General features: G+C 42.4%; 1 protein-coding gene across 7 annotated transcripts in view; it reads left to right on the forward strand.

The window, feature by feature from the left end:
* SIK3 (SIK family kinase 3) overlaps nt 1–26,091 on the forward strand; it is a 245,714-nt gene that overhangs the window by 179,549 nt on the left and 40,074 nt on the right. For all 7 annotated transcript variants that reach the window (XM_045080504.1, XM_013054888.2, XM_013054890.2 and 4 more), the window contains exons 5-6: nt 16,298–16,422; nt 16,979–17,102. In XM_045080504.1, the coding sequence (XP_044936439.1) occupies nt 16,298–16,422; nt 16,979–17,102 (249 nt within the window). The remainder of the gene's footprint in view (nt 1–16,297; nt 16,423–16,978; nt 17,103–26,091) is intronic.

Raw genomic sequence — 26,091 nt, forward strand, 5'->3', positions numbered from 1 at the left:
GGGGCACCTAGGTGTCTCGGTGGGTTAAGGCCTCTGCCTTCGGCTCAGGTCATGGTTCCAGGGTCTTGGGATTGAGCCCTGCATTGGGTTCTCTGCTCAGCGGGGAGCCTGCTTCCCACCACCCCCCTGCCTCTCTGCCTACTAGTGATCTCTGTCTGTCAAATATATAAATAAAATCTTTGGGAAAAAAAAGTTATGTTTATTCTGTAAGCTTTAACTTAAGAGGGTATACTCTTACCTGTTTTTAATTTCTCAGTGATACCTTATAACTTCTTCTGTGATAGTCGTATCTCCTTTCTCCAAAAGTAGGCTTCTACTTATTAGACCATATGTCTTCATTTTTAATTTGGGAAACATTACTACTGTACCTAGATACTGTATTCTCATTTGGTATCTTTAGTTTCTGTTGTGTATTTAAGGGGTGCTTCTTATGGATCATGATGAATCAGAAGCACACTCAAATTTTGTATAGAATGCTCATCTGTCAATATTGGAAACTTAACTGATTGAAGGATTGGACTTTCATTGTTCTAAGTGATAGGATTTAGAATTACGACTATAATAGCAGATATTTAATGTATTCAAGAATTCCAATGAATACTGTTTGCAGGTCTTGCAGAAAGCTTCTCATTACAGCCCTTTCCTTTATATGTCTTCTCAGTACTGAGTTTGATGAGAAGATCCCATGTTGGGGAGAGATTTTGTTTTTTGTGAGAAAAATGAGAAGGGTTGAGGTAGTGCTATCTGTAATAGAGTGGAAGGGATTGGTTTATTACCTCATTTGAAAATAGCTGAGTTCAGTGATCCTAACTGCTGAGGCATTTTAGAGCTTTAGGGGGAAATTCATAAGTCACTCTTTGAAAATGCCAGTGTAATGCAGGACCAGCATTTTTATTTTTAAACGTTCACCTTCCACAGAGATGGTATTATGCTTTATAAATACATAGTGCTAGAAATTGGGGAGGGTCAGGTCTGGTAAGATTAAGTGACAGATGTGGAGCAGTCCCATGTATGATGTCATAGCAGCACGTGCAACAAGGTACTATACTACTTCTCTAATACGTAGGAGGTGGACACAGTCTGTCAGTACCATGCCCATTACCCTCTCCTCCTCTAATTCTGACCTGCCCTCGTTTCTTAAACTAAACCAAATATCCTCCTTCCACGACCAAAAAGGAGAGCTGATTACTTGATTCTTACCCACACCGCGCCCCCTACCCCCCTCCCCACCCCATCCCTGGTGAAGGAATTTCTCTCGTGTATAAATGCTCAGGCTGTGAGTCAGTAGTTTTTGGCATTACTTCTCCACTAGCTCCTAGTCAGGAAGTTCAGCCAGGGGTTGGAGTGATTGCTAAACACTGAGGACTTCCCAAGACCCATTTTTAAGACTGAACTAATATTGTGACTCCTGGGAACTTTGAAACTCATCCATCCTCACTACCGTAATTCCGAGACTCACACAGTTGACTGTTGTTTTGCACAATTCCAAATAACACTGTTGGGTCACATGATTTCTAGGCTAGTGGTACTGTGTAGGAAAAGCAAGATTAGTTCCTTGTCTGTGTCATGTTCCATTTTCACAGTCCGTACAGCCCTCTAAATCCTGTTTATGTAGTGCGCTTTCTGGGGTGTTTGGTTCTTTGAGTCATTTGTAGCAAGACTACTGACAGCTTGTCTCCTTCACTCCTCCCCTCCCCTGAGTCCACTGGGAAATTAATCAAGGGCCCAAATTATTTCTTTTCTTAGTCTTTGTCTATAATTGCAAGTGAGGAATTAGGGTGATGAGTCCTCAGAAGCTTTCAGGTTTTAAAACATGGAGAATCTGGTCATCGTGTCTTCTGGTGAGATTGTTTATTTAGGATAAACAAATATTTTCCCACTTTACTTTGTTCCTCTGCCCCCTACTTCTGAGCTGTTTACTTACAACGGCGAGGAAGGGGAGTACAAGTTACCCTTGGAGGGGTTGGCTGTCTATTTTAGCTGTGCTGTGTTAGCTTAACAGACATTGTGAACACTAGAACTGGTTGTAGGCTGTGCCTAAATTGTTTACATCTGCTTTGCATTGCTTCCTGGTCAGCCAAAAACGAAGTCAAGGGTGTTGCTCTGAAGTGGGGGACCAAATAAGAAAATTTCCTCTTGCAGGCCGTCCTGATTTTTAAATTAGTGCCATTCATTCTTTCCTGTTTTCCCTTACCACACAGACATACCCAGTTGATGATATGCTTACTTCTAGGGATATGATATCTCTGTCCTATACAGCCCCAGGCTCCTGATCTTGCCTAGAACAAAGAATTTCAAGTCTCAAAATTGATAGTAAAGTTCTCGTATTTAAACATCCCTCGAAGACAGACATGTGGTTCAAATTAAAGTCTGTTGCTCTGTATTATGAGAAGGGGATAGAATATACCGTTTCAGCCTGCAGACAAATGGTAACCAAGAGGAGTGTTGGGGGCTGGAAGGAGACTTAACAAATTACTTTAGGAGCCACTTGTGAGGGCAGAAATAAATGACCATAGGCCACATGAAGAGAACCACCCCACCCATATGGCTTCTGTTGTGTGGGTAGGAGTATCCGTCTTAACCGGTTTCTGCTGCTGTTTTTTTGGGGAACTTTTTAGAACATTCATCATCTTAATGTCGAATCTGTAGATCGTAAGTCTTTCCTGTTGCCAATGAACAGTCGGGGACATAAGGGATCTTGATGGGCATCTTCGTACCTGAGAATTTTCTGGAACTATTACAGAATGTTCACCACCATATGTGTAGTTACCCTGTGACCATACAAAGTTATAATCCCACTGACTGTATTCCCTACATTGGATTTTTCATCCCTGTGACTTACTTATCTTATAATTGGAAGTTTGTACCTCTTAAACCCCTTCACCTGTTTCACCCGCTTCTCCAGCCCCCTCCTGGCTGACAACCACCAGTTCTCTACATTGACGGGTACGTTTCATGTTTCGTTGTCATTTGTTCATTTGCTTTGGTTTTCAGATGCCTCATGTGACTGAAATTGTATGGTATTTGTGTTTTTCTGTCTGACTTATTTCGCTTAGCTTGATACCCTCTAGGTCCATCTATGTTGTCACGAATGGCAAGATTTCATTCTTTTTTTTAATGGCTGAGTAATATTCCACAGTATGTATCTTCTTCTTGATCCATTCATCCATTGATGGAGACTTGGGCTGTTTCCATATCTTGGCTATTGTAAATAATGCTGCAATAAACATAGGGGTACATGGATCTTTTTGAATTACTGTTTTCTTTTTCTTTGTGTGAATACCTAAAAGTGGAATTCCTAGATCATATGGTTTTTCTATTTTTAGTTTTTTGAGGAGCCTCCATACTGTTTTCCAGAGTTAGCTGTATTGGTTTACATTCCCATTAACCATGCACAAGGGTTCCCTTTTCTCCACATCCTTGCCAGCACTTGTTGTATCTGACTTGTGTAAGATGATATCTCACTGTGGTTTTGATTTGCATTTCCCTGATGATTAGTGATGGTGAACATCTTTTCATGTGTTGGCGATCTGTGTTTTTTTTTTTTTTCTTCTTCTTTTTGGAAAGTGTCTATTCGGGTCCTCTGCCTGTTTTTAATTAGATTACTTAGGGGTTTTGGTGTTGAGTTATGTGAGTTGGTTATATATTTTGGATATTAATCCCTTCTTGGACATCTCACTTATCAATGTCTTTTCCCATTCAGTAGGGTTGCCTTTTCATTTTGTTGATGGTTTCCTTCACTCTGCAAAAGCCTTTTTGTTTGATGTAGTCCCTTTTGCTTTTGTTTCTTTGCTTGGGAAGACATATCCAGGAAAATATCACTAAGGTGGCTGTTCTTGAATTTACGGCCTGTGGTTTTCTTTTAGGATTTTTATGGTTTCAGTTCTCACAGGTAGGTCTTTGGTCCATTTTGAGGGGTTTTTTTTGTGTGTGCATGGTTTAGAAAAGTGGTCCAGTTTCATTCTTTTACATGTAGCTATTTGGTTTGCCTAGCACCATTTATTGAAGAAATGGTCTTTTCCTCATTGTGTTCTTGCTTTCTTTATCATAGATTAATTGACCATGTAAGTATGGGCTTATTTCTGGACTCTCTATTCTGCTCCATTCATCTCTATGGAGGTTTTTGGTGCCAGTACCATTACTGTTTTGGTTACTATAGCTTTTTGATATAGTTAGATATCTGGGATATCTCTTTCTCTTTTAGATATCTCTTTCTCAAGATTGTTTTGGCTATTCAGGGTGTTTTGTGGTTCCATACACATTTGAGGATATTTTGTTCTAGTTCTGTGAAAAATACTGTTGGTATTTTGACAGGGAGTACACTGAATCTGTAGATTGCTTGGGTAGTATGGGCATTTTAACAATACTAATTCTTTCAGTCTGTCAGCTGATAGAGCTTTGCATTTATTTTTGTCCTCTTTCATTTCTCTCATTAATGTCTTACAGTTTTAAGAGTACAGAAATTTGATCTCCTTGGTTAAATTTATTCTTAGGTGTTTTATTCTTTTTGATGCAATTGTATATGGGATTGTTTTCTTAATTACTCTTTCTGCTATTATTAGTCTATAGAAACAATAGATTTCTCTATGTTGATTTTGTATCCTACAACTTTACCAAATTCATTTACTAGTTCTAGTGGTTTCTTGGTGGAGTCTTCAGGGTTTTTTCTAGAGAGCATCTTGTCATCTCCAGATAGTGCCAGTCCAACTTCTTCCTTACCACTTTGGACGCCTCTTGTTTCTCTTTCTTGTCTGATTGCTGTGGCTAGGATATTCAGTACTTTTCTGAACGAAAGTGGTGAGAATGGACATCCTTGTCTCTCATTCCTGATCTTAGAAGAAAAGCTTTCAGCTTATCACCATTGAATGTGATGTTAGCTGTGGATTAGTCATAGACAGCCCTTATTATGTTGAGATATGTCCCTTCCATACTGTCTTTGTTGAGAGTTTTTATAATGAATGGATGTTGAACTTTGTGAAATTATTTTCTATATCTATTGAGATGACCATATTGATTTTTAACCTGCATTTTGTTAACGTGGTATATATTGTTGGTTGATTTGTATATATTAAACCATCCATTCATGCTCGCTTCGGCAGCACATATACTAAACCATCCATGCATCCCTGGGATGAATCCCACTTGATCAAGTTGAATGATCCTTTTAATGTATTTTTCAATATACTTTGCTAAAATTTTGTTGAGAATTTTTACATCTGTGTTAATCAGAGACATTTGTTTATAGTTTTTTTATTTTGTAGTATCATCTTCTGGTTTTGGTATCAGGGTAATGGCAGGCCTCATAGAATAAATTCAGAAGCATTCCTTCCTTTGCTATTTTATGGAATAGTTTGAGAAGAATAGGTATTAATTCTTCAGATGTTTTGTAGATTTCATCTGTGAAGCCATCTGGTCCTGGACTTATGTTTGTTGGGAGTTTTTGATTACTGATTCAGTATAATTACTAGTAGTTGATCTGTTCATATTTTTTTGTTTGTTTGTTTCTTCCTGGCTCATTCTTGGAAGATTATATGTTTCTACTAATTTATTCATTTATTATAGGTTGTCTAATTTGTTCGCATGTAATTTTTTGTAGTAGTCTCTTATAATCTTTGGTATTTCTGTGGCGTTGGTTGTTACTTCTCTTTCATTTCTGATATTATTTATTTGAGTCCTCTTTTTCCTGGTTAGTCTATCTGAAGGTACATCAGTTTTATTTATCTTTTCAAAGAACCAGATCTTGTTTTCATTGATCTTTTCTATATATTTTGATTTCTATTTCATTTACTTCTGCTGTGATCTTTGTTATTTCCTTCCTTCTACTAAGTTTGGGCTTTGTGTGTTCTTGTTCTTGTTCTTGTTCTTGTTCTTTTAGGTGTAAAGTTAGATTGTTTACTTGAGATTTTTCTTGATTCTTGCGTTAGACCTGTATCACTATAAAATTTCTCTCCTAAGTGCTTTTGCTGCATCCCAAAGATTATGATCGCATGTGTTTCCATTTTCATTTGTCTCCAGGTATTATTTTATTTCCTCTTTGATTTCTTTTTTGACCCATTGGCTGTTTAGGAGCCTGTTGTTCAGCTTCCATGTATGTTTGTTTCTTCCTGTTCTTTTCTTGAAATTGATTTCTGCTTTTATACTGTTGTGATTGGAAAAGATGTTTGATATGATTTCAGTCTTCTTAAATTTATTGAAATTTGTTTTGTGGTCTAACATGTGATCTGTCCTGGACAATGTTTCATGTGCACTTGAAAAAAATGGAACACAGAAATTCTTTATAGGGCTTCAGGCCTTTCTTTGACTTCATAAGTACACTTTGAAACTATAAAGTATATATTTAACTTTTTGAATATACATCGACTCTAGTCTCTTCTTTGCCTTAAGTTTCTGTTATTTTTTTATTCTTATAGTTTACTTCTATTGAAGTTGCCTCTCTTCATTTTTTTCCTGTATGTTGCACCAGTGTCTGGTCTGGTAGTGTTCTTCCTGAGCCACGTGAGCTAAACTCGAGCTTATGATAGTGTAGTTATTTGACTTGTGTCCCTGAACTAGAATGATCCCAGGTTGACATGAGTTGAGGAAATAGAGTACCCCAGTATTCCTTAGGATGATGTTAATTCTAGAAAACTAAAAAAAGTTATTAAATACAAAGTGACTGTGGTTTTAAGAAATTGTTAGGCTCTGTCTATTCTCTGGCTCATTACTTATGGGATTTGAATAATCAAAAGGTAATAGTTAGAAAATAAAATATGTTCTAAAGTTAGGGGAGAGTTAAGATTATTTAATTGAAAGATTTGCCAAAATTATGTCAACTCTCAGTTATCCAATTTTGTCTGTTTTACTATCTGAGTGTTTTGTTTTTTGGGTTTTTTTTTTTCCCCTTTCTCCTCTTTCTTCTGGCCATCCAAGTTAGTTAGTTTCTTTCTTTCTTTCTTTCTTCCTTTCTTTTTGGTTTGCTAGTTTTATTAATAAACCTGTTTACCTGAGGTTGGTCGTATTAAAGGAAAAGAAGAGAGATCTGAATCTCCTCAATGATGTTCTTTGTTAGCAGCTCATCTTAAATTAGGGAAGATAGTAACATTATAGAAAAAAAATGGATTTTTAAATTATTTATAAGTAATGTGTCTTAGTCCATTCTGGCTGCAGTAACAAAATACCACAGCCCAAGTGGCATATGAATAACAGAAATTTATTGCTCACACTTCTGAAGTGATTATATAGATCATTAAAATATTTATTCCTTTTAAATTGTATTTGACTACAACTGTAAATGTTATCATTGTATATAAAGTCTTCATAGTTTACAGTCCTTCATTTAGGATTCTGGTTGTCTTCAACAAAAACGTCATTGAGCTCTCTGTTTTTAATGAGTAGCTCTAGTTCCTGGCCTCTTAACTGTTCACAAAACGCTGCTCTGAGCTCTCAAGCATTTATTTCTTTTTTTAACCTTCTCTCTCTTTTCCTCTTTTTCTCCCTCCCTCTCTGATCTTGGTTAATCAGTGAATCATTTGTAAAATATTGAATGCCTTGTCTTTTGCCAGATGCTGTTCTAGGTGGTAAGAAATCAGTGGTGAGGAAAAACAGCCTAATCTCTATTCCTCTGAGCCCTGATGATGATGGAGCTTAGATCCCAGTGAAACTGCCCTGAATGGCAAGAAAAATAGAAATAGGGAAGAAAAAAAGATCCTATGCTCTTCTCATTTTTTTCTTTGCTTATAGTGAAATACAATATAAGTAGACAGAATTGTGCATTAATCATATATGTATATTTAATGAAAGTATACTCTAAAGCAAACACCTGTGCAGTTACCACTAGGAGCAAGAATTAGATAATTTCATCAGCCCAGACTGCACCACCCCCCATCCCTACCTCATCCTTGCTCTAAGAGCTGTCTGGATTCCTGTGTTTTACCACTTGTGGTCCACAAGGTACCGTATTTATTAGAGAGAATGTGCAGTGGGCTCATCCTTCTTGTAGTTTGCCTGTTCTTGACTATGTATGAATGGAATCATACCAAATATATTAGTTTGTGCTTTACTTTACACAACAGTGTGTTTGTGAGATTTCTCCATATCTATATGGCCGTGATTTATTCACTTTTATTTCTTTATTGTATTTCATGATACGAATATACCACAAGTCCTTTTTCCATTATATCTAGTAACGTATATTTGCGTTGCTTTCAATTTGGAGCTCATACCAATAGTTGCGTGAACATTCTTCAGCGTTTATCCTTGTGCAGTCTCAAGCATTCAGGAGTGTTAGTCAAGGAGCAAAGTTGCTGGGTCGTACATTATGTCTGTCTCTGGCTTTAGCCTGTAATGCCGGACTGGTGTCAGGTGTGCGTGCGCATGTCTATTCCTGCACACCCTGGCTATTATTTGTAAGTTTTACTGTTTGTAAGTTTCACAGTCTGGTAGGTGTGTGGGTGACTGTGTGGATAGGTTTTACTGTTTTAATTTTTCTAATAACGAGTTTGAACTCTTTCCCACATCTTTTGGCCTTTTTTTGTGAAGTGTGTTTAAATAAGTCTTTTGCGCATTTTTCTGGTGGGTTGTCTTTCTTACTGATTCATAGTTTTTGTTTTTTGTTTCACTAGTAAGGATATGAGTCTTTTATTGTATGGGTTACAAATGTTTTATTTCATTTTATGCTTGCTCATTTTACTTTTTTTTTTAAAAAAGATTTTATTTGTTTATTTATTTTAGTGAGCATGATCATGTGAGCCAAAAACGGGACAGAGGGAGAGGGAGAGAGAATCCCCAGCAGATTCTGAACTAAGTGTGGAGCCTGATGTGGGCCTTGATCTCACGACCCTGAGATCATGACTGGAGCTGAAACCGAGAGTCAGACGCTCAACTGACTGAGCCACCCAGACGCCCCTTTCATTTTGCTCTTTTTAAAACATCTTTCAATGAATAGATATTTTAGTATAATTTTGATGTAACCAAATTACCACTTTTTTCTTTATGATTAGTGTTTTTTTTTTATTTAGAAAATCCTTCCATCTGCTGAGGCATTACAGATATTCACTTTATTTTTTAAAATTTAGTAGTTTTACCTTTTGCCTTGAGTCTGTGATCCACCTGGAATTGATTTGAGGCTTAGTGTGAGGAAGGTGTCCTATTTAATTTTTGTTCCACATGGAAAACCAGCTGTTCCTATGCCATGTGTTGAAAAATTCGGCCTTTTCTCAGTGATATATAGGTCTTACAATTCTTTCCAAAGTACTGTTTTTAAAGAAACATGCAGTATGCCTCAAGCACAGTATGACTTTGGGAATTACATAAGCAGAATGAAGCATTGAGAGTCAAGAATAAAATGAAAAACAAAATGTAATAACTAAGGAATTTGGAAGTTGTGTGAAAAGAGTTATGGGTTGTACATTTACCTCAATGTAAACCTACATAAGATGCTGAAAGCACAGTTGTGGGTGTGGGATTTGAGGGCACCCAGGCTGGCATTATGGGCTTGGCCTTGTTCTTGGAAATTTTTTTTAAAACTTCAAATATGGGCGTGTTACTTAACAAGCCTCACTTTCCCAGGCATAAAACAAAAATAATGCTCCTCTTAATGAGGTGATAAGTAACATGCCACTGTCACCCAGCTTTCAACAGAGTGTCCTTTACAAATGTCTTCTTACTTTATTCTGTATGGTCGAGAGTACGGCATAAATGGGGAAAGTGCTGCTCTGAGCGAGACCAGACGGGTCTGGTTCTAGGTCACGTCAGATACCAGACTTTGTCCAGGATTGTGCCACTTGGCTCCATGGCCGGGTGGCTCCTTTCTAGGTACCTTCAATGAATTCCCTAATAGTTGAGAACCATCATTTGTCATCAGACTTGGTAAGAAGTGCCTTACTGTGCTCACAGTATGACATCTAGGTGATTCGGAATGAATCTGGATTATGTCTGTACAACTTCACATTTCATTAAAACAAATAGAAATTCTGAGGGGAAATGATGCCGTTTCTGATCTCGAGTAACAATCTCACCATAGTTTTCGTCTGTACGAAAGACGCAGGTCACAAACTACTTGGGTGACATCATATATTACTACGAACCACCCTTTCCTTCTTTCACGTGCTTTTCTCCTGCCTTAGCTTCCTCGTCGTAATGATCTTTCTCTCTGCTTTTGGCTGCATCCTCTTTCTCTTCCTGTACCCATAGAGTAGGAAGTACTTAGGAGTACCTTCTAAGCCTTAACTCCCAGCCCTCCTCTTTTCTGCACTTATTCTTCCAAAAAATTTTTACCCATTCAATACTATGACTTAGTTCCTCAGAAAATCTAACTTGAATTTCTTCTCACCTCCTTTAACTCAGGATAGAACAAAAATATATATTTTTTTCTTCCAAAACCAACTACTACTGTCTAGACTTCCATGTGCCCACGCTACCCAGATGTGCATGGTCATACTGTCTGTTTTCGCCTCCTTTTTATCTGTGTGTTCAATCTGTCTTCAATTCCTGTCCAGTTTTTTCAAAATATTTTTTGAACTGTCTTTCTCATTTTCATTACTTCTGCGTTATCACAAGCCTTCCTGTTCACCTCACCTCTAATCTCGTCTTGCTTTCAGGTTAATTTTAGTGCCTCACCTGTCCGCTCTAAAAGCCACAGTGCCATTAAGCGTGGTCCTCAAACTGCTTCAGAAAGAGTTCCTTTTTGTTTGTTTGTTTATATTCCGATGTGTAAAGTATGTCCAGGAGATCCAGTAGGGCTGAGGCGAGGTTTGTGATCCCTCAACATTTCTAAAACTGCACTGGTGATTCTGTGTACAGACAGGATGAAAATCAGTGATTGGGAGAGAAGGGGGTGGGATGAGGGTGTTTATGATTCAACGTAAGTAATTATCAAGATAATAGTTTTTTACTTGGGTGGTGGATTCTCTGGTGCTCATTGCATTGCTGAAAATAACCATTTCTAGAAGAAAATACAGGGATGAATCTTTACAACCTTGGGTTAGGCAGTGGTTTCTCCGATATGACACCAAAAGCATAAGTGACCTTAGAAAAGGTCAGATAAACTGGACTTCATCCAAATTAAAAACTTTTGTGCACCAAAGGACACCATTAAGAGAGTGGGAGAAAATATGCAAATCGTATCAATGGACTTGCATCCAGAGAATATAGAGAATAACTCTTACAACTCAGTAATAAAAAGACAACCCAATTTAACAATGTGCAAAGGACTTGGATAGACATTTATCCAAAGAACATCTATGAATGGTCAGTAAGCACATGAAACAATGCATAACATGATTAGTCAACAGGAAAATGCAAACCAAAATCACAGTGAGATACCACATACCCCCACAGGATGGTTGTAATTAAAAAGAAAATGGCAGTAATAAGTATTGGCAAGGATGTGGAGAAATTGGAACACTTGTACATTGTTGGTAGAAATGTAAAATGTGGCAGCCACTTTGGATAAAAGTTTGGTCAGTTCCTCAAGAATTTAATCATGGAGTTACCATACCATATGAGACACACACACACACACCCGTAAGGATAGATATATATACATATGGTATAAGTCACCATATATATATATATATATATACACACACACACACACACACACACACAACCCTAAGAAATGAAAACATACACTCACAAAAAACATATAAGAATGCTCATAGCAACATTATTCATGGTACTGAATAGTGGAAATTATCAACTGGTGAGTGGATAAATAAAACATAGTATAGCCATGCCATGGAATATCACTCGGTGGTGAAGAAAAGAGCAAAGCACTGATTGATTGATGATAACGCATGGATGAGCTTTGAGAGCATTATGCTAAGAAACAGAAGCCAGACACAGAGTCACGTATTGTATGATCCCTTTTATAAAAAATGTCCAGCGTAAGCAGATCCGTGGAGACAGAAAGCTGATTAGTGATGGCTTGGGGCTGCACTCATTGGTGGGAGAGTTGGGGGAGAAATGAAGATTGACTGCTGATGGGTACAGGGTTCTTTTTGGGTGATGAAAATGTTCTAAAATAAATTGAGGTAATGGTTGTACAACTCTATGAAAATATTAAAAGCCACTGAACAGTACATCTTAACTGGGTCCTTTTATGGAATATGACATTTATCTCAGTGAGGCTAGAGAAGAACAGTCTGAGTAAAAACAGGCCATGTGTGGGGCAAGGGGGAGAGTGTGTCCCCACCTGCCCCTTCCCGCCTCCACAACAACCCAGCAGTGGGGAGTTACTTCTCGAAACTACCAACAGAACCCAAAACAGATTGGTTTGCGTTTCAGCTGCTTTCATTTTTTCCTTCCAGTCTTCTTAAAATGCCCCTCGAAGGTAAGCAGCCAGAAGAGTAAGGAGGAGGTGTGCTTCCCGTTCCAGTGGTTCAGTCCCTGGAGTGTGGATTAGAAGGAACTAAACTTTCAAAATGAGTTCCGGACTTAGTATGTTAATAACTTGAGGTTTCCCCACATCAGTCACTTAAATTTTCAGAAAGTAAGTTACATTATCGGCGAATGGACAGTGGGCTGGCCAGAGCTGTACCCCACAAGACACACAGCCATTCTGAGGTCACATGTGAAGCCCTGGGAGGAGGCACTAGCGGGGAAGGTGGGGCCGTAGTCGCTCTCTGTGAAGCTGTGAAGTTATAGTGATCTGTGTTGAAGCGAGGGGGGGAGGGGTGTCGTATTCCGTGAGGTTTGGTACATTAAAGAATGAACTGGGATACCCCAGGATCACTCATCGGAGGAAGCTGGCTTTAATGGGAAAAGAGGAAGTGTCCTAGCAGGCAAGGAGAGGCGGATTTTGCATAAATGTGCAGTTAGGAGTGGGAACAACATGTGGTGTGGTTACGGGGGACCCCTTGACAGGTTTGAGAGACTAGAGGATTTCTGATTGGTGTGTACTAGGAAACAAGGGCAAGCAGGTGTGTGTGTGGCGGGGCGGGGGGCGGTTGTTGTTGAATCTTGCTGAAATCTTGCTGTTGATCATCAGTGTAGCTGTTGAGCGAGCCCCCCGGGTTGCGACGCACCGCCGAAGCAGGTGCTTCCCCAGATGTGGATGCCAGCAGTTGTTGGACCTGGAGTGCATCATTCATTCTTGGGTGGTCATTTCCCATCTTAACGCCTCATAGCAATCTAAGCTTGTAGCCTCCACTGGAAATGGTTCCCTTTGAGAGTGTTTCCTTTGTAAAGATTTCCTGTTTGCTAGCTGGAATAAACACGCTCATGTCATTAAATCTGTGCCTTCCCTTCCCCAGCAGACTAAACGGGTTAAATGGTTGCTAATTGTAGGTAGAGTATCCATGGTTCGAAATGAGAAACGTCCTGTATATTTTAAAGCTGTTTATTGGGAAAATTTAAAACCTACTGCTTTTACTTAATTGGTTCGCTTGTCGTGTTGTCCATTCAAAATACAAAATACTCCATGATTCTCTCCTCTGGACTTTGCTAAGCAGTCCCACCAACGTCAGCGTGCTTTTGTTATGACAGACGCCATCTCCACGTCTCTTCCACGTGGAACAGAGGAGGGCCAGCCGCGGAAGAGGACCTGAGGAAGAAGTACACAAGCCAATTAAAACAAAACAAAACAACTAAGGGTCCTCTTTCAAGAAAATTCTCAAAGACATCTGCTTTGCTGAATCTCATTTGTTAGGATTTTTAACAACCTGTCCTCAGTCTCACAGGAGAAATATTAACAGGGTTCAGCGCATGCAGACTTTAGTAAATTAAAGATACTGGGTTTCAAAAGTTGTAGGTTGGTTGGTAGAGCTATAAGTGCAGTTGCATTCGTAGTTGACATTTAGTAGGACCCTGTTGTGTTTAAACACTAGTGGGGCGCTGGGTGGCTCAGTGGGCTAAGCCTCTGCCTTCGGCTCAGGTCATGATCTCAGGGTCCTGGGATCGAGCCCCACATCGGGCTCTCTGCTCCGCAGGGAGCCTGCTTCTTCCTCTCTCTCTGCCTGTCTCTCTGCCTACTTGTGATCTCTGTCTGTCAAATGAATAAAATCTTTAAAAATAAAATAAACACTGTTATACTGGGTAATTGGAGAGAGTGAGATTATTCTTAAGGTATTCTTAAGGAACTAGAGAGAGTGTGTGTTTTTCAGGAGCTAGAACAATAGGATATATATAGGTGGAAATAACCAGAATAGGGGAGAAATACAAAGTAGTAGGGGAGTACAGAGAAGGTGGACGATATCTCCTGTGGGAGGTCAAGGAAGAATTAGCAGAAGTGGTATTTATTTCCCATTGATGAAAGAGAATATTTGATTTCTTATGGGAGTAGCTATAAATGTTTCTAATGGTGGCTCTGACCTCTAAGCCCCCTGTGATCATTACGTTAATTTTAGAACTGTAGGCGGGAGGGCTAAGAGGTAGAGACTCTAGCCAGTGGCTGGCTGGCTGCCTTTATAAGGATGAGAAGGCTCTGGGAGCCAGAAAGTGACAGGAGGCTTGGCCTGTTTTTATTGCCATTTCGTTCAGTGACCCTTTCTTGAGTCCTGCTGTGTGTGAAAGCACTGCATGGAAACGGGTAAATCCAGCTGTCATCCCCCCATTTACTCACTATTGGAGGGGCATAAACACATAATACAACTAAGCATAAGATAAGGCAGAGTAATTGGGACCTGGAGGTATAACGAAGGACTATGGAAGCACAGAGGAGGAAATCACTGACACAGTCTTCTGTGATGGAAATCAGTTAAGGCTTCATACAGGAAGTAATATTTGACTGGGCCTTGGAAATGCGAGATCTTTCAAATGTAGGAAATAAAGCAAAAGGCATGGCACAGAGAGGAAGTAGCCAAAGGAAGGCACATGAACACAGGATGTGAGTAGTCTAGCCATACTTGAATGGCCAGGAGAAGTTGGAAAGGTGGACGGGGCTTGAAGAATAAGGCGAGGGTTAGACTCTTTTGTGAGCAGACAGCAGCCCCCTGTGTTTTTGAGTGAGGAGTTGACACAACATGATTTACGTGACTGTCCCCGCACTGTGAATGGGTGGCCTAGAGGGAAATGAATTGATGGTAGTGAGCCATGCGTAAGCCTCGGTCAGAGAGAACACGAGTGTGAGCTGAGCTGGTAGGAATGGACATGGATTCAGGACACTCCGTGGTAGAAGTATAAACTGTAATAAAACCAAAAGTTTTATTACAGTTCGGAGGGAGAAGGGAGACTCCAGGCTCCCCGGAGCTGGGATGGCAGTGCCATCAACGAACATTCATGGGAACGTGAGGAGGAGAACAGATTGGTTTTTGGAAGGTGGTGAGTAGGAGCTCTTTCTTCCCAGGTGTATTAGAGGTTCATATCAGGAATCTAAGAGAGTACCAGGACCAGAGATAGAAACTTCAAGAATTTCTACCAAACAAATGATAATGGAAGCTATGGGACCAGAAGAGGCAGCCTTAGCGAGGAGAGAGAGACAAAATCAGCACAGGCCTTACAAGAACACACGTGCTGTGGAAGGAAGAAAGGAATAAAACGAGCATGTGGAGACGGGCTTGTCCAGGGGAGTAAGACTGCAGAGGGGGGAGTAGGGAGGCGCTGGGCATTTTCAGGCGCTATTACCTCAGGGAATGTGGTAGGCCTAGGGCTGGGGAGAGTAGGCTGGCTCCCAGAAGAGTCGTTCTTGTAAATATATACACAAAAGTATTCAGAAGTCAGTGGCTCTCTGTCCTTTGGCCTGCCATCTTTGCTCATTTCCTGAGCATTCTACTCCGCGTCTCACCTCTCCTGTCTCCCATCGGCTCCTAAAACCGCGGAAGGGGAAGAGAAGTAGGGGGGACGCTGAAGCACAAAGGGCCTTGGAGTTCAACAGCAAATGTTCCTGTTTCAATGTGTAAATAAGTTGCCTAATCTTACTTTTGAATAAGCCACCTTAATGATAATAGCATCACTTTTATCTAAATTTTCAAGTCTGTGTGTTTCTAGTGTTCATAAATGTGTTTGTCATAAGAAGTAAAAATAATAGGAAGAGTCTGGCTCCAGGTGAGTGGGTTTACAGGTGTCACTGATTCTGACGCGGCCTTAACATCAGTCACTTCCCGATGTCACTTTTGTTCTGAAGGCAATAGGCGTGTCGGCCGCCTTCGTGCAGCTTTCTGAGGGCAGCAGCGCTGGTTCTGCTCACGCAGGCCTGTTGCATGTCCTTCAGCTAGCCGGGGTCTTTGGCGTCTGCAGCTCCCTTTCACCAGTGTGTCGAGTTCCAGTGGCTGGTTGGAGGATTTCTAAATGGTCCCTCTTCCCATTGGATCCTCACATTCAATGCGCCTTTATTCGGTGACTAGAAGCTAATAACGTGAGTTGTGTCCATGTGTCTTTCTAGATTTTGGCTTCAGTAACCTGTTCACTCCCGGGCAGCTGCTGAAGACGTGGTGCGGCAGCCCCCCCTACGCGGCGCCCGAGCTCTTCGAGGGAAAGGAGTATGACGGGCCCAAAGTGGACATCTGGGTAAGTACTGCCCTCCCCGAGCCCCCCGGCTGGTGGTTCTCCTTCACTGGGAACAGCCGCTGTCACCCTGGGGAACCACGAAGCCTGCACACGAATCGAGACCTCGACCCCTGTGCTTTGAGTTCCCAGTTCCTCGCACAGTCTTTCCTCCAGCTCTTGTCTTACGGACCGAGGCGAGCTGCAGATGTCAAAATCCCCCTTTTGCATCTGCAAAAAAAAAAAAAAGCCTAAGAGCAAGCTTGGGTGGGTGCCCTTGCCAAGAACAGAGATTCTTTCTGTCATTGCCACTTGCCTTCTCCCTCAAGGCTGAGTGCGGAGAGAAATTCTAGATATGTTACCCCAAATTAATGTCTGGATGCAAAGAAGAATGTTAACTATCCAAAGATGATTGGCCTGGCCTTGACAATGCCTCATATTATTTCTTGCAAAGAAAGAAGAAAAAGTTTGTTCCATCATCTTGTGCATGACTCACCACCATCTTCATACACATACTATAATGGCCTCTTTTGTTTCCTCTGATGCAATTAATTGTGTGTACTCTCTGTTTGGGATGCAGAGCCTTGGAGTCGTCCTCTATGTGCTTGTGTGTGGTGCCCTGCCCTTTGATGGGAGCACACTGCAGAATCTGCGGGCCCGGGTGTTGAGTGGAAAGTTCCGCATCCCATTTTTTATGTCCACAGGTAAGGGAGTTACCAGCACGTAGCAGGGACGGGGTCACAGAGAGTTAGACATGCTAAGTCCTCGCAGGAATTGGGTGACAGAGTATGAACGGCCCATTCAACAGCTTTTCTTAGCGCCAGTGAGCTGAACCAGCGCCCCTGGAAGCAGGGCTCTCTGGGAACATGGCGTACAGCCTGTGGTGTCCGGCAGCCCTGCCTGAGGTGGCCTGAGTTTGGCCCTGGTGCCGCCTACAGCTGCTTGTGTCACGTGGCTGGCTGACTGCTAAGTCTGCCTGAGCTTTGGTTTCCTTATCTGTAAGTGGCTGGCAGTTGGGTGAAGGCGTTACTGTGAAAACTGAACTAAATAGTTTGTGAAAAGAGTCGACAGGCCTATCACGTAGTCGCAAGGCAACAAACAATCCTGCTTCACCCCTGCCCTTCACCCCACTCCCACTCTTTTTCATGGGACTATTTCCATTTATGGGGGCCCCGTCGAACTGTGGCCATCAATGCCCAGGATGGAGCAGGCTTTGCTTCTCAGTCTTGGTACCACCACATTTCCCACTTCCATGACATGTATCCCCCAGACTCAAATAAAAAAGTGGTTTTCAGATGGGTGGTCAGTAACCCTCGGAAAGCTGTAACCCTCCAGACACTAGCTACCCAGAACCTACAGTGTTTCCTCACCATTGCTGTGAGAAAGGAACAGCCCAGAGACCGTGCTGGAAGCCGTCTAGTTCATTCTGCCTCGACATGTTTTCAGGTTTAAGGAACGACACACGGAGTGTATGACCCATGTTGGCGACAGTATTAGCACAGGGGAACTGCCTTTTAAAGTAAATAGGGGAAACTTTTTCTAGATTTCACTTTAAGTCTCCTTAGCTTTAATGGCTATGGTCTCCTTAGCTTTAATGGCTTCATAGCGTGTCTGATAATGGTAAGTCCTGTGAGAAAAATAAAATAGAGAAGGGGGTCAGGGCTGGTGGGCAGGAGGTTATTTGAAAAGGTAGAGGAGGTGAGGGAATAAGCCAGGCAGCCTGAGGGCGAGCTTTCCAGCCAGGGGGAACACCCAGGGCAGAGGCCCCTGGGAGGGAGTGTGCTGCAGTGTTCAAGAATCAGGCCCGGGCCTCTGCGCTTGAAAGGCGTGACAGGGACAAGAGCGGTGAGGTCAAAGAGGCGAGAGAGAACGTGCTTTTAGTCAATGGAAAGACCTGAGTTTTTACTTGGAACCAAATACAAAGGATCAAATGGTATTGACAGAAGAATGATACAATCTGACTTTGGTTTTTTCCTAACTTTTATTATCAAAATTTTCAAACACACAAAATAAGTCCAAAGTGTGTGACTGTGATTGTTCTTTGTTTTGTTTTTTAATCATTTTGGCTGCTCTGCTGGTTAAAAGGGTTAGGGGCTAAAGGAAGGGAGACTTGGGCAGTCATCTGGTGGCTCATTCCCAGACTGCATGTGGAGGTGGAGACGGTGAGAAGTGGTCTGATTGGAGAGATACTCCATGCTGTGTGGCAGGCACCGTTCAAAGCAGTTTATAAACACTGACTCATTTCGTTATTACAGCAACCCTGTGAGATACAGAAGTCTGTCACCCCCATGTTACAAGTGATAAAACTGAAGCCAGGACGTGGTTAGCGATTTTCCCAAGATAGCACAGCTACAAAGTGGCTAAACTAGAATTTGAACCTAGCCAGTCTGGTTCCAAGAGCATTCATGCTGGATTTGACATGGAAGGAGTCACTAAAGTAGCTTAAGCAGCTGGAGGGAAGGGCTTACTGCTGACTGAGATGAGGGTGACTAGGGAAGGATACTGAATTTTGGCGCGATGTTTTAGATCGTGTCGTCTGAGACGCATGTTACACCTGTAGGCTGAGATCTAGTGTAGCCTGTTGAATATAGGGCTGTGTAGCTTAGCTGAAAGTCGTGGACCAGGGATGTCCATCTGTGACTCATCGGTGTATAGGTAATATTTAGAGCTATGAGATGGGATCGCTTTGTAGGTAGTGGTTATAGAGAAGGGGTCCAGGGGCTCATCTCTGGACCATTCTAATGGTCAGAGATCAGGAAGATGAAAAGGGATCGGCATGGTAATCACCAGCGAGGTAAGCCAGAGGGGCTGCTGTCCTAGAACAAAGGAATGTATTTCAAGGAGAGGGAAGGAGGAACTCTGCCAGGTGCTGCTGACAGGTGGGAGGAGATGAGAGGGAGTGGAACATTGGATTTGGGAAGGTGGAGATCAGCACCGGCATTCACTGGAGGACAGCTTCCGTGGAGGGGCAGGAACACAAACCTAACTATGTGGCCACAACAGAAAGGGACTGGAGGGCAAATGGCGGAAAGAAGTAGACAAAGCTTTTCCCAATTTTACTATAAAAGGCAGCAGAGATAGGCTCCAGCAGCATGCTTTGGCCAGTCATGCGTGATCCCGTCATCATCAGCCCGGTGTCCTCGGTCCTTATCTGCGTGTCTGCCCAGCGGACTTACGTTCTTTCTTTTTTAAAAATAAACTTTACTTTTTAGGGCACTTTTAGGTTCACAGCAAAAGCGAACAGAAAGTGCAGCCAGTTCCCATATACCCATGTTCCCTCGCAGCCTTCCCCATGATCGGTGTCCTTCCTGTACCAACATAGCACATCTGTTCCAGTCAGTCATCCTGCATCAACACCGCATCGGATTATCATCTAAAGTCTGTAGTTTACATCAGTGCTCACCCGTGGTGTCCACTGTGTGGATTTGCACAAACATATGATGACAGATAGCCACCATTACACTCTGATACAGAGCGGTTTTACTGCCCGAAGAATCCTCTGTGCCTTTTGGCCCCCTCCCCAACCTCTGGTAACCACTGATCATTTTACTGTGTCCCTAGGTTGCCTTTTCTAGAACATCATGTATAGTACTTGGAATTCCACAGTATGTGGTCTTCTTTCACGCAGGAATACGTACCTAGGGTTCCTCTCTGGCTTTTCAGGGCTTGATCACCTTTTCTTTTCAATGCCAAATAACATTCTTTTTGTGGATTTACCCCATTTATCCGTTTACTTGCCAGGCACCATGGTTGTTTCCATGTTTGGGCAGCGATGAATAGAACTGCTGTAAACTGTGTGCAGGTTCTGGTGTGGACCGAAGCTTTCAACTCTTTGATAGGCAGATACGAGGAAGTGTGATTGCTGGATAGAAAGGAGGAATATGTTTAGTTTTTTAAGAAACCGCCAAGCCACCTTCCAGGGTAGCTGCCTCATTTTGCATTCCCACTCTGGTGAGTGAGCGTCCCCCTGGCTCCGCAACCTGCCCAGCAGGCTGTGCTGTCCACGCTCTGGAGTTTTGCCGCGCTAACGGACAGATGCGTGGTGGTTGCCTGTGATTTTAATTTGCAATTCCCTGATGATGTATGATGATGAACGTCTTTTCATAATGCATATTTGCCATCTGTCGTCTTTGGTGACTTGTCTGTCCAAGTGTTTGGCCCATTTTTAAAGAAGGTTGTGTGTTTTCTTATCCTTGAATCACTCCCTACTTGCTGAAACACTTTTTTCTCACTGCTTCTCAGATACCACATTCTCTCGTTTTCCTCCTGTCTCTCTGGATTCACCTTCTCCTTCATCTGTGCCAGATTTCTCTTCCTCTGTTCATCTTTTAAGTCTTTTCTTCTTTCTACGTTCTTTCTGAGCCATCTTACCTGCCATGGCTTCTGGGAGGACTGTGATGCTCCGCCCCTTGTTAACGCCCAGTCGGCTCTCGGGCCCAGACCTCTCCTCTGGGCTGGAAGGGTGACCTGTCCCGCCCATTGCTACTGATCAACGTCACTTTTACATTTTGAATTCACATCAATAGAAACATTTCAAACCTGGCTTGAACTCCCCCCATCCCTATCCTTGGTTGCCTATCCTAGTGAATGGTGGGTGTTGCCACCCGAGCAAGGCAGAAACTAGCCTGATTCCTCCCCTTCTCTCACCACTGTCACAGCTGACCAGTTACCAAATTCTGTCTGTTCAGCCCTCCTTTCCTGTGACCACTTCCTTAGGGCTTCTTGCCCAGATGAGAAATAGCCAACTAACGGCTCCCGTCCTGTCCCTCCCTGCTCCATCCTCCACATGCTGCCTGAGGACACTTTCTGAAACAGACATGTAAAAACAACACACACACACACACACAGATCTGGTCATAGCATTTTCCAGCTTAAACTTTTCAGTGCTTTGCCCCCAAAATGGTTTGCCTCTAGGCTAAAGTTCACTCCTCAATGTCGCAGAGGCACTGACTTTCAAACATTTTGACCCTGACCGTAGTAAACAATATCTTTTATACTGTGACCTGGAACATGCGTATACCCATACTCCTGAACGGAAGTTGCTTTCCAGAAGCAAAACTTGCCTTTCTATGTGCAGTACACTCCAATATATTTTATTCTATTACATTAAAAACTGTTGATTATAACTTACTAGATTGATGTCATGACTGTTGTTTGAAAAACAGGGGTCTAGAAATGCCTTGTGATCCGATGCCTGCCAGTCTCTGTGTCTCAGCCCCCACTGTACACCTAGTCAGCCTGACTTCCCTCCAGTTCCCTGAACTGGTGATGTTCCGTGGAGCATTTCCCTCTGCCCGGAATACTTCTTCCTCCCCCAACCCGACTCCACCCACTCCTGTATTCTAGAGTAAGAAATCAGATGTGCTAGAAAAAGAATTGAGATAATTTCCACCAGTCTTCAGATCTCTGGGTTTGGTTTTGTTTTGTTTTAAATCATGGGACTTACCAAACTTTTTATTGTAATTACTTCTTTTATTGTACATCTTCGGCACCAGACTGAGTTTAGAGAAAATATAGATGAAGCATGTTTTTTCACAGTTGTCTAGAGCCTAGCGTAGTATCTGGCATGTAGCAGGACTTAGTAAATAGTGAGTAGATAGTAAATAGAATCCTATTTAAAACCCTCCAATGGCTTGCTTTTCCACTTAGAATAAAGTTCAAAAAAGCCATTATCATGGTGGCCAACAAGGCCCAGCAGTGACTGGCCGCCTCTTTCACATCATTTCCTGCTGCCGTGGACACAGGTTCTGAGGTTACAGAGGCATCCTTGCCATCTCTCAGACTAGCCAGGCACACACGTTCCCGGTCCCTCAAGTATCCACATGGCTTGCTTCCTTGTGTCACTTGAAGTTTCTGCTTCCAAGCCTCCTCAGAGAGCCCTTTCTCTTTCCAGAACTCTGCTTCAGTTCTTACGTACCTGTACCACTGCCTGACCTCATCCGTGGATCGCGTCCCTATTTGCTATCCCACTGCCTCTTGACAGCATAAGCTTGTTTCTGTTCACTGATGTGTTTATTGTATTTATTTCCAGGGATTGGGACAGTGCCAACAGTAGGGACAGTAGGCACTCAGGAAGTGTTCGGTAAATGAATGAATGAAGGCCTGCGCAGGTTCATTAAAGTGCTATCGAAACTCCTCCAGAATGTACACTGGCATTCAAATAATATCAGTAACAGCGATCGATATTTCTTTAGGACTTTCAAATTGACACAGTATTTCCTATACTTGGGCTAATTTTAGCTGGATAACTGTACACTGGAACTGATATTGATACATACTTTTTTAGCATTGTGCCAATGAAGTTTAAAGAAATTGCTTGGTCTGCCCAAAGCCACACAGATAATAAATGACTAACCTCGTCCTTTATTCAGTTTTGTTTGATGACACCACACTGTTGCAAAGAAAGAGCAAGATAAACAAACCACTTCCTCTGCTTTTCCAGTGTCCACAGTACTTCCTGTGAGCAACTTGGATTCCCTCCGCCCTCCACCCCCGTCCCCTTGCATTCCGGCAAAAGATTGGTACTCTAGCCTTGTCAGAACGGCTTCAGATAGTGGATGCTGGTAAAAAAAGTTTATCGTGCTGCCAGCCACATTTGCCTGTTAGTGCCTAGAAATAAATTATATAGCATTTTAACTACTTAGAACTAATATTTGTAATATAAGTTGACTTGAAAGTTTAAAGACTCACATGGGCGCCTGGGTGGCTCAGTAGGTTAAGCCGCTGCCTTCGGCTCAGGTCATGATCTCGGGGTCCCAGGATCGAGTCCCACATCGGGCTCTCTATTCAGCAGGGAGCCTGCTTCCTCCTCTCTCTCTCTCTGTCTCTCTGCCTACTTGTGATCTCTGTCAGATAAATAAATAAAATCTTAAAAAAAAAAAAATAAAGACTCACAGACTGTCAATATTATTACCCTAAATGTGTGGTTACTTTTTAATCCTAGACAAGTAATTCCATAAGTAGGAATAAACGTTTTCATAAAATTAAGGCCAAAAAATGAGAAACAACCCAGTCTAGGAAATGAGTAGACGGTTTTGTATTAGCATTCTGAGCCCTCCTGCCCTCAGGGACACACACAGGCTTGGCCTTGCCTAACACTATAGGCCTAAGTCCAAGGCCCAGCAGGCCATGCCATCAAAAGGCCAAGGCATAGGAGCCAATGAACTCGTAAGGCTGCTTAGTCTCTTCTTAGCTCGGACATCGTAGTACCATGAAGTTTCACGTGAAGGCAACCTACAGTCTGTCCCTGAGTGCCTTTCCTCCTTACATCTCTGGCTTCTGGGCACAGTGGCACCTCCCCAGAGCTCTGAGGCCAGCGCCCGTCGGCTCTGCTTCCTATGCTGTCGGAGACACCGCGATAAAGGAAAGTCCTAAAGGGCAAGAGCCTTTCTTTTCTCAGACTGTTGTCACAGACTTGAGCTGAGTTGATCCGTTTTTCTGCCTTAAGGATTTAGATGCTCCCGCAGAGCTGCTGTTCTCTAAATTAGCACTTGGGGCCAAGTGCAGAAGGCCGCATCATCTAGCTGCCTCTAGCAGAGCTGAATTCCAGAATATCTGCAGCTGTGTGCGTCCGTGCTACCAGATGTACACAGTTAGTTCAGGAATTCTAAGCGTCTCTTATTGTCAGTAATGTGTGGAATGAGGTGTTCTCGCAACCAGTGGGTAGCTCTGTGCCTGGGCCTGGGTGACTGATGCAGGTGTCCTTCCATGGGCGTCTCGAGATCTACTACAGTCCTGGCTTCCCAGTTGGAAGATAGCCATTTACATGTAAAAGAGGATTTATTCGAGGCTGAATGATTGTGTACCACCCGGTTTAATGATGGATACGTCTTCCCTTCTCCCCTGGAAGAGAAGCTTCTTTATATCAGAACGGTGTTCTGTACATCTCATCTCCCATAAAACCTGACAGCACCTGCTATAGTATAAACATTCAGTAACTATTTCTTAGTGAAAAACTGAATTGTCACCACTTACCTCTAAACTCTTATGTCAGACTCTTGGGTCTTATTACTAAACAGGTAATTCACTGATGATCCCAATTATTCTCTGGTTTTATGTGCTTTTGTTATATAGGTTGTTAAGTGAGTGACCAGGTCATGTGACCCCTAGTCTTAAAAAGGTTTTGATCTATTATGGATTTGGCTTTCTGTGTCTCAAGGAAATAAGTTTAGTCCAGACCAGTGTAGTTGGATTAAAATTCTGAGAGCATCCTGGACAGTGGTCAGGTAAAAACCTTGAACCTAAATTACAGAAGAATTGAAAGTTGAAACTTGCTGGTTTTCGAGCTGTTACAGACGACGAGACCCTGCCTGACCACGTGTGTTGGCAGGAGCTTTCTTCGAATCCCCTCCACTGAAAGAAGCCAACAACTTAAATTTTTTGAGCACCAAACTCATTAACTGCCAGTGTATTTTTAAAATTATTTTTAAAAAATGTTTTATTATGTTATGTTAGTCACCCTACGGTATGTTCGTTTTTGATGTAGTGTCCCATGATGTGTTGTTTGTGTATAACACCCAGTGCAATATAGTATATTTTTTATTATGCAGAGGCCTACTTCTTTTTTTTTTTTTTTTTTTTTTTTTATTTATTTATTTGACAGAGAGAAATCACAAGTAGTCGGAGAGGCAGGCAGAGAGAGAGAGAGGGAAGCAGGCCTCCCGCTGAGCAGAGAACCCGATGCGGGACTCGATCCCAGGACCCCGAGATCACGACCTGAGCCGAAGGCAGCAGCTTAACCCACTGAGCCACCCAGGCGCCCCCAGAGGCCTACTTCTTAAAGCCTAGTTGGTCTTATTCACTTACCAATTATACTCTGTGCTAGTGAATATTGTAAGATCAGTCATTCATTTAACTGAAGGGAAATTAATTTAAAGTGGAAAAACTGCCATGCCAGTGAGTGCAGAGAGATCTCTTGTGGACAATATTTTTGAGTCCTTATTGATCAGACTTCATTGTGCCTTAATTAATTGTAATACTGCATAAGCGTTTTATCCCTGGGAACGCAAGGCCCAGGCTTCCATAATGCAGCTGATGGAGACTGCCGTGCGGCTCCTGCCAAAAACCTTGTACTTCAATGCGAGCGGCTCTGACCTGATTGGCTTACTCCTCGAGAACCACACAACATCTCTCTTGGCTAAAAGCACTTCCCGTAGAGGGGATGGGACAGGAGATTAAAGGTGCTCCCCTGCCAGCGTCCAGATACTAAGGGGCTCAGCGCCCTGAAAGCAGTTCTCTCACACATTTTGGGGTGTACTCTGCCACTAGTGGGAAACCCATGTAGTGCTTTTGTGTTAGTGAATGAAGAAATCACAGGTGATATCAGGAAAGAGACAGGATCTGCCTTAGGGGTATGCAGGCCACCTCTGATTTTACCTAACGTGGTGGGGAACTGCCTTACTGCTTCTTGCCCCTTGCAAGCAGACTGTCTCCAAGCTTACGGCAGCCCTACGGGGGAAAATCGAGAGGGGAAGAAAGTTCTAAGTGGGAGGCCTCCAGAGCTTTGGATAGTACTTGACGTTCAGTGAATACTTTCTGTGGACCAGGCGCGGTTGCAGTAGCTGGTTCTGTGTTTGGAACCACCTTATGAAATAGGTGACTCGTGATCTGACGGACGAGAAAATCAAGGTGTGGTAGGATGGAGTGATGGACCCTGAATCCCACGGCTAGGAAGTGGCAGGGCTGAGACCTGAA

Source organism: Mustela putorius, unplaced genomic scaffold, assembly GCF_011764305.1.
Source record: "Mustela putorius furo isolate JIRA1106 unplaced genomic scaffold, ASM1176430v1.1 tig00000460_pilon_pilon_pilon, whole genome shotgun sequence".
Classification (NCBI taxonomy): domain Eukaryota; kingdom Metazoa; phylum Chordata; class Mammalia; order Carnivora; family Mustelidae; genus Mustela; species Mustela putorius.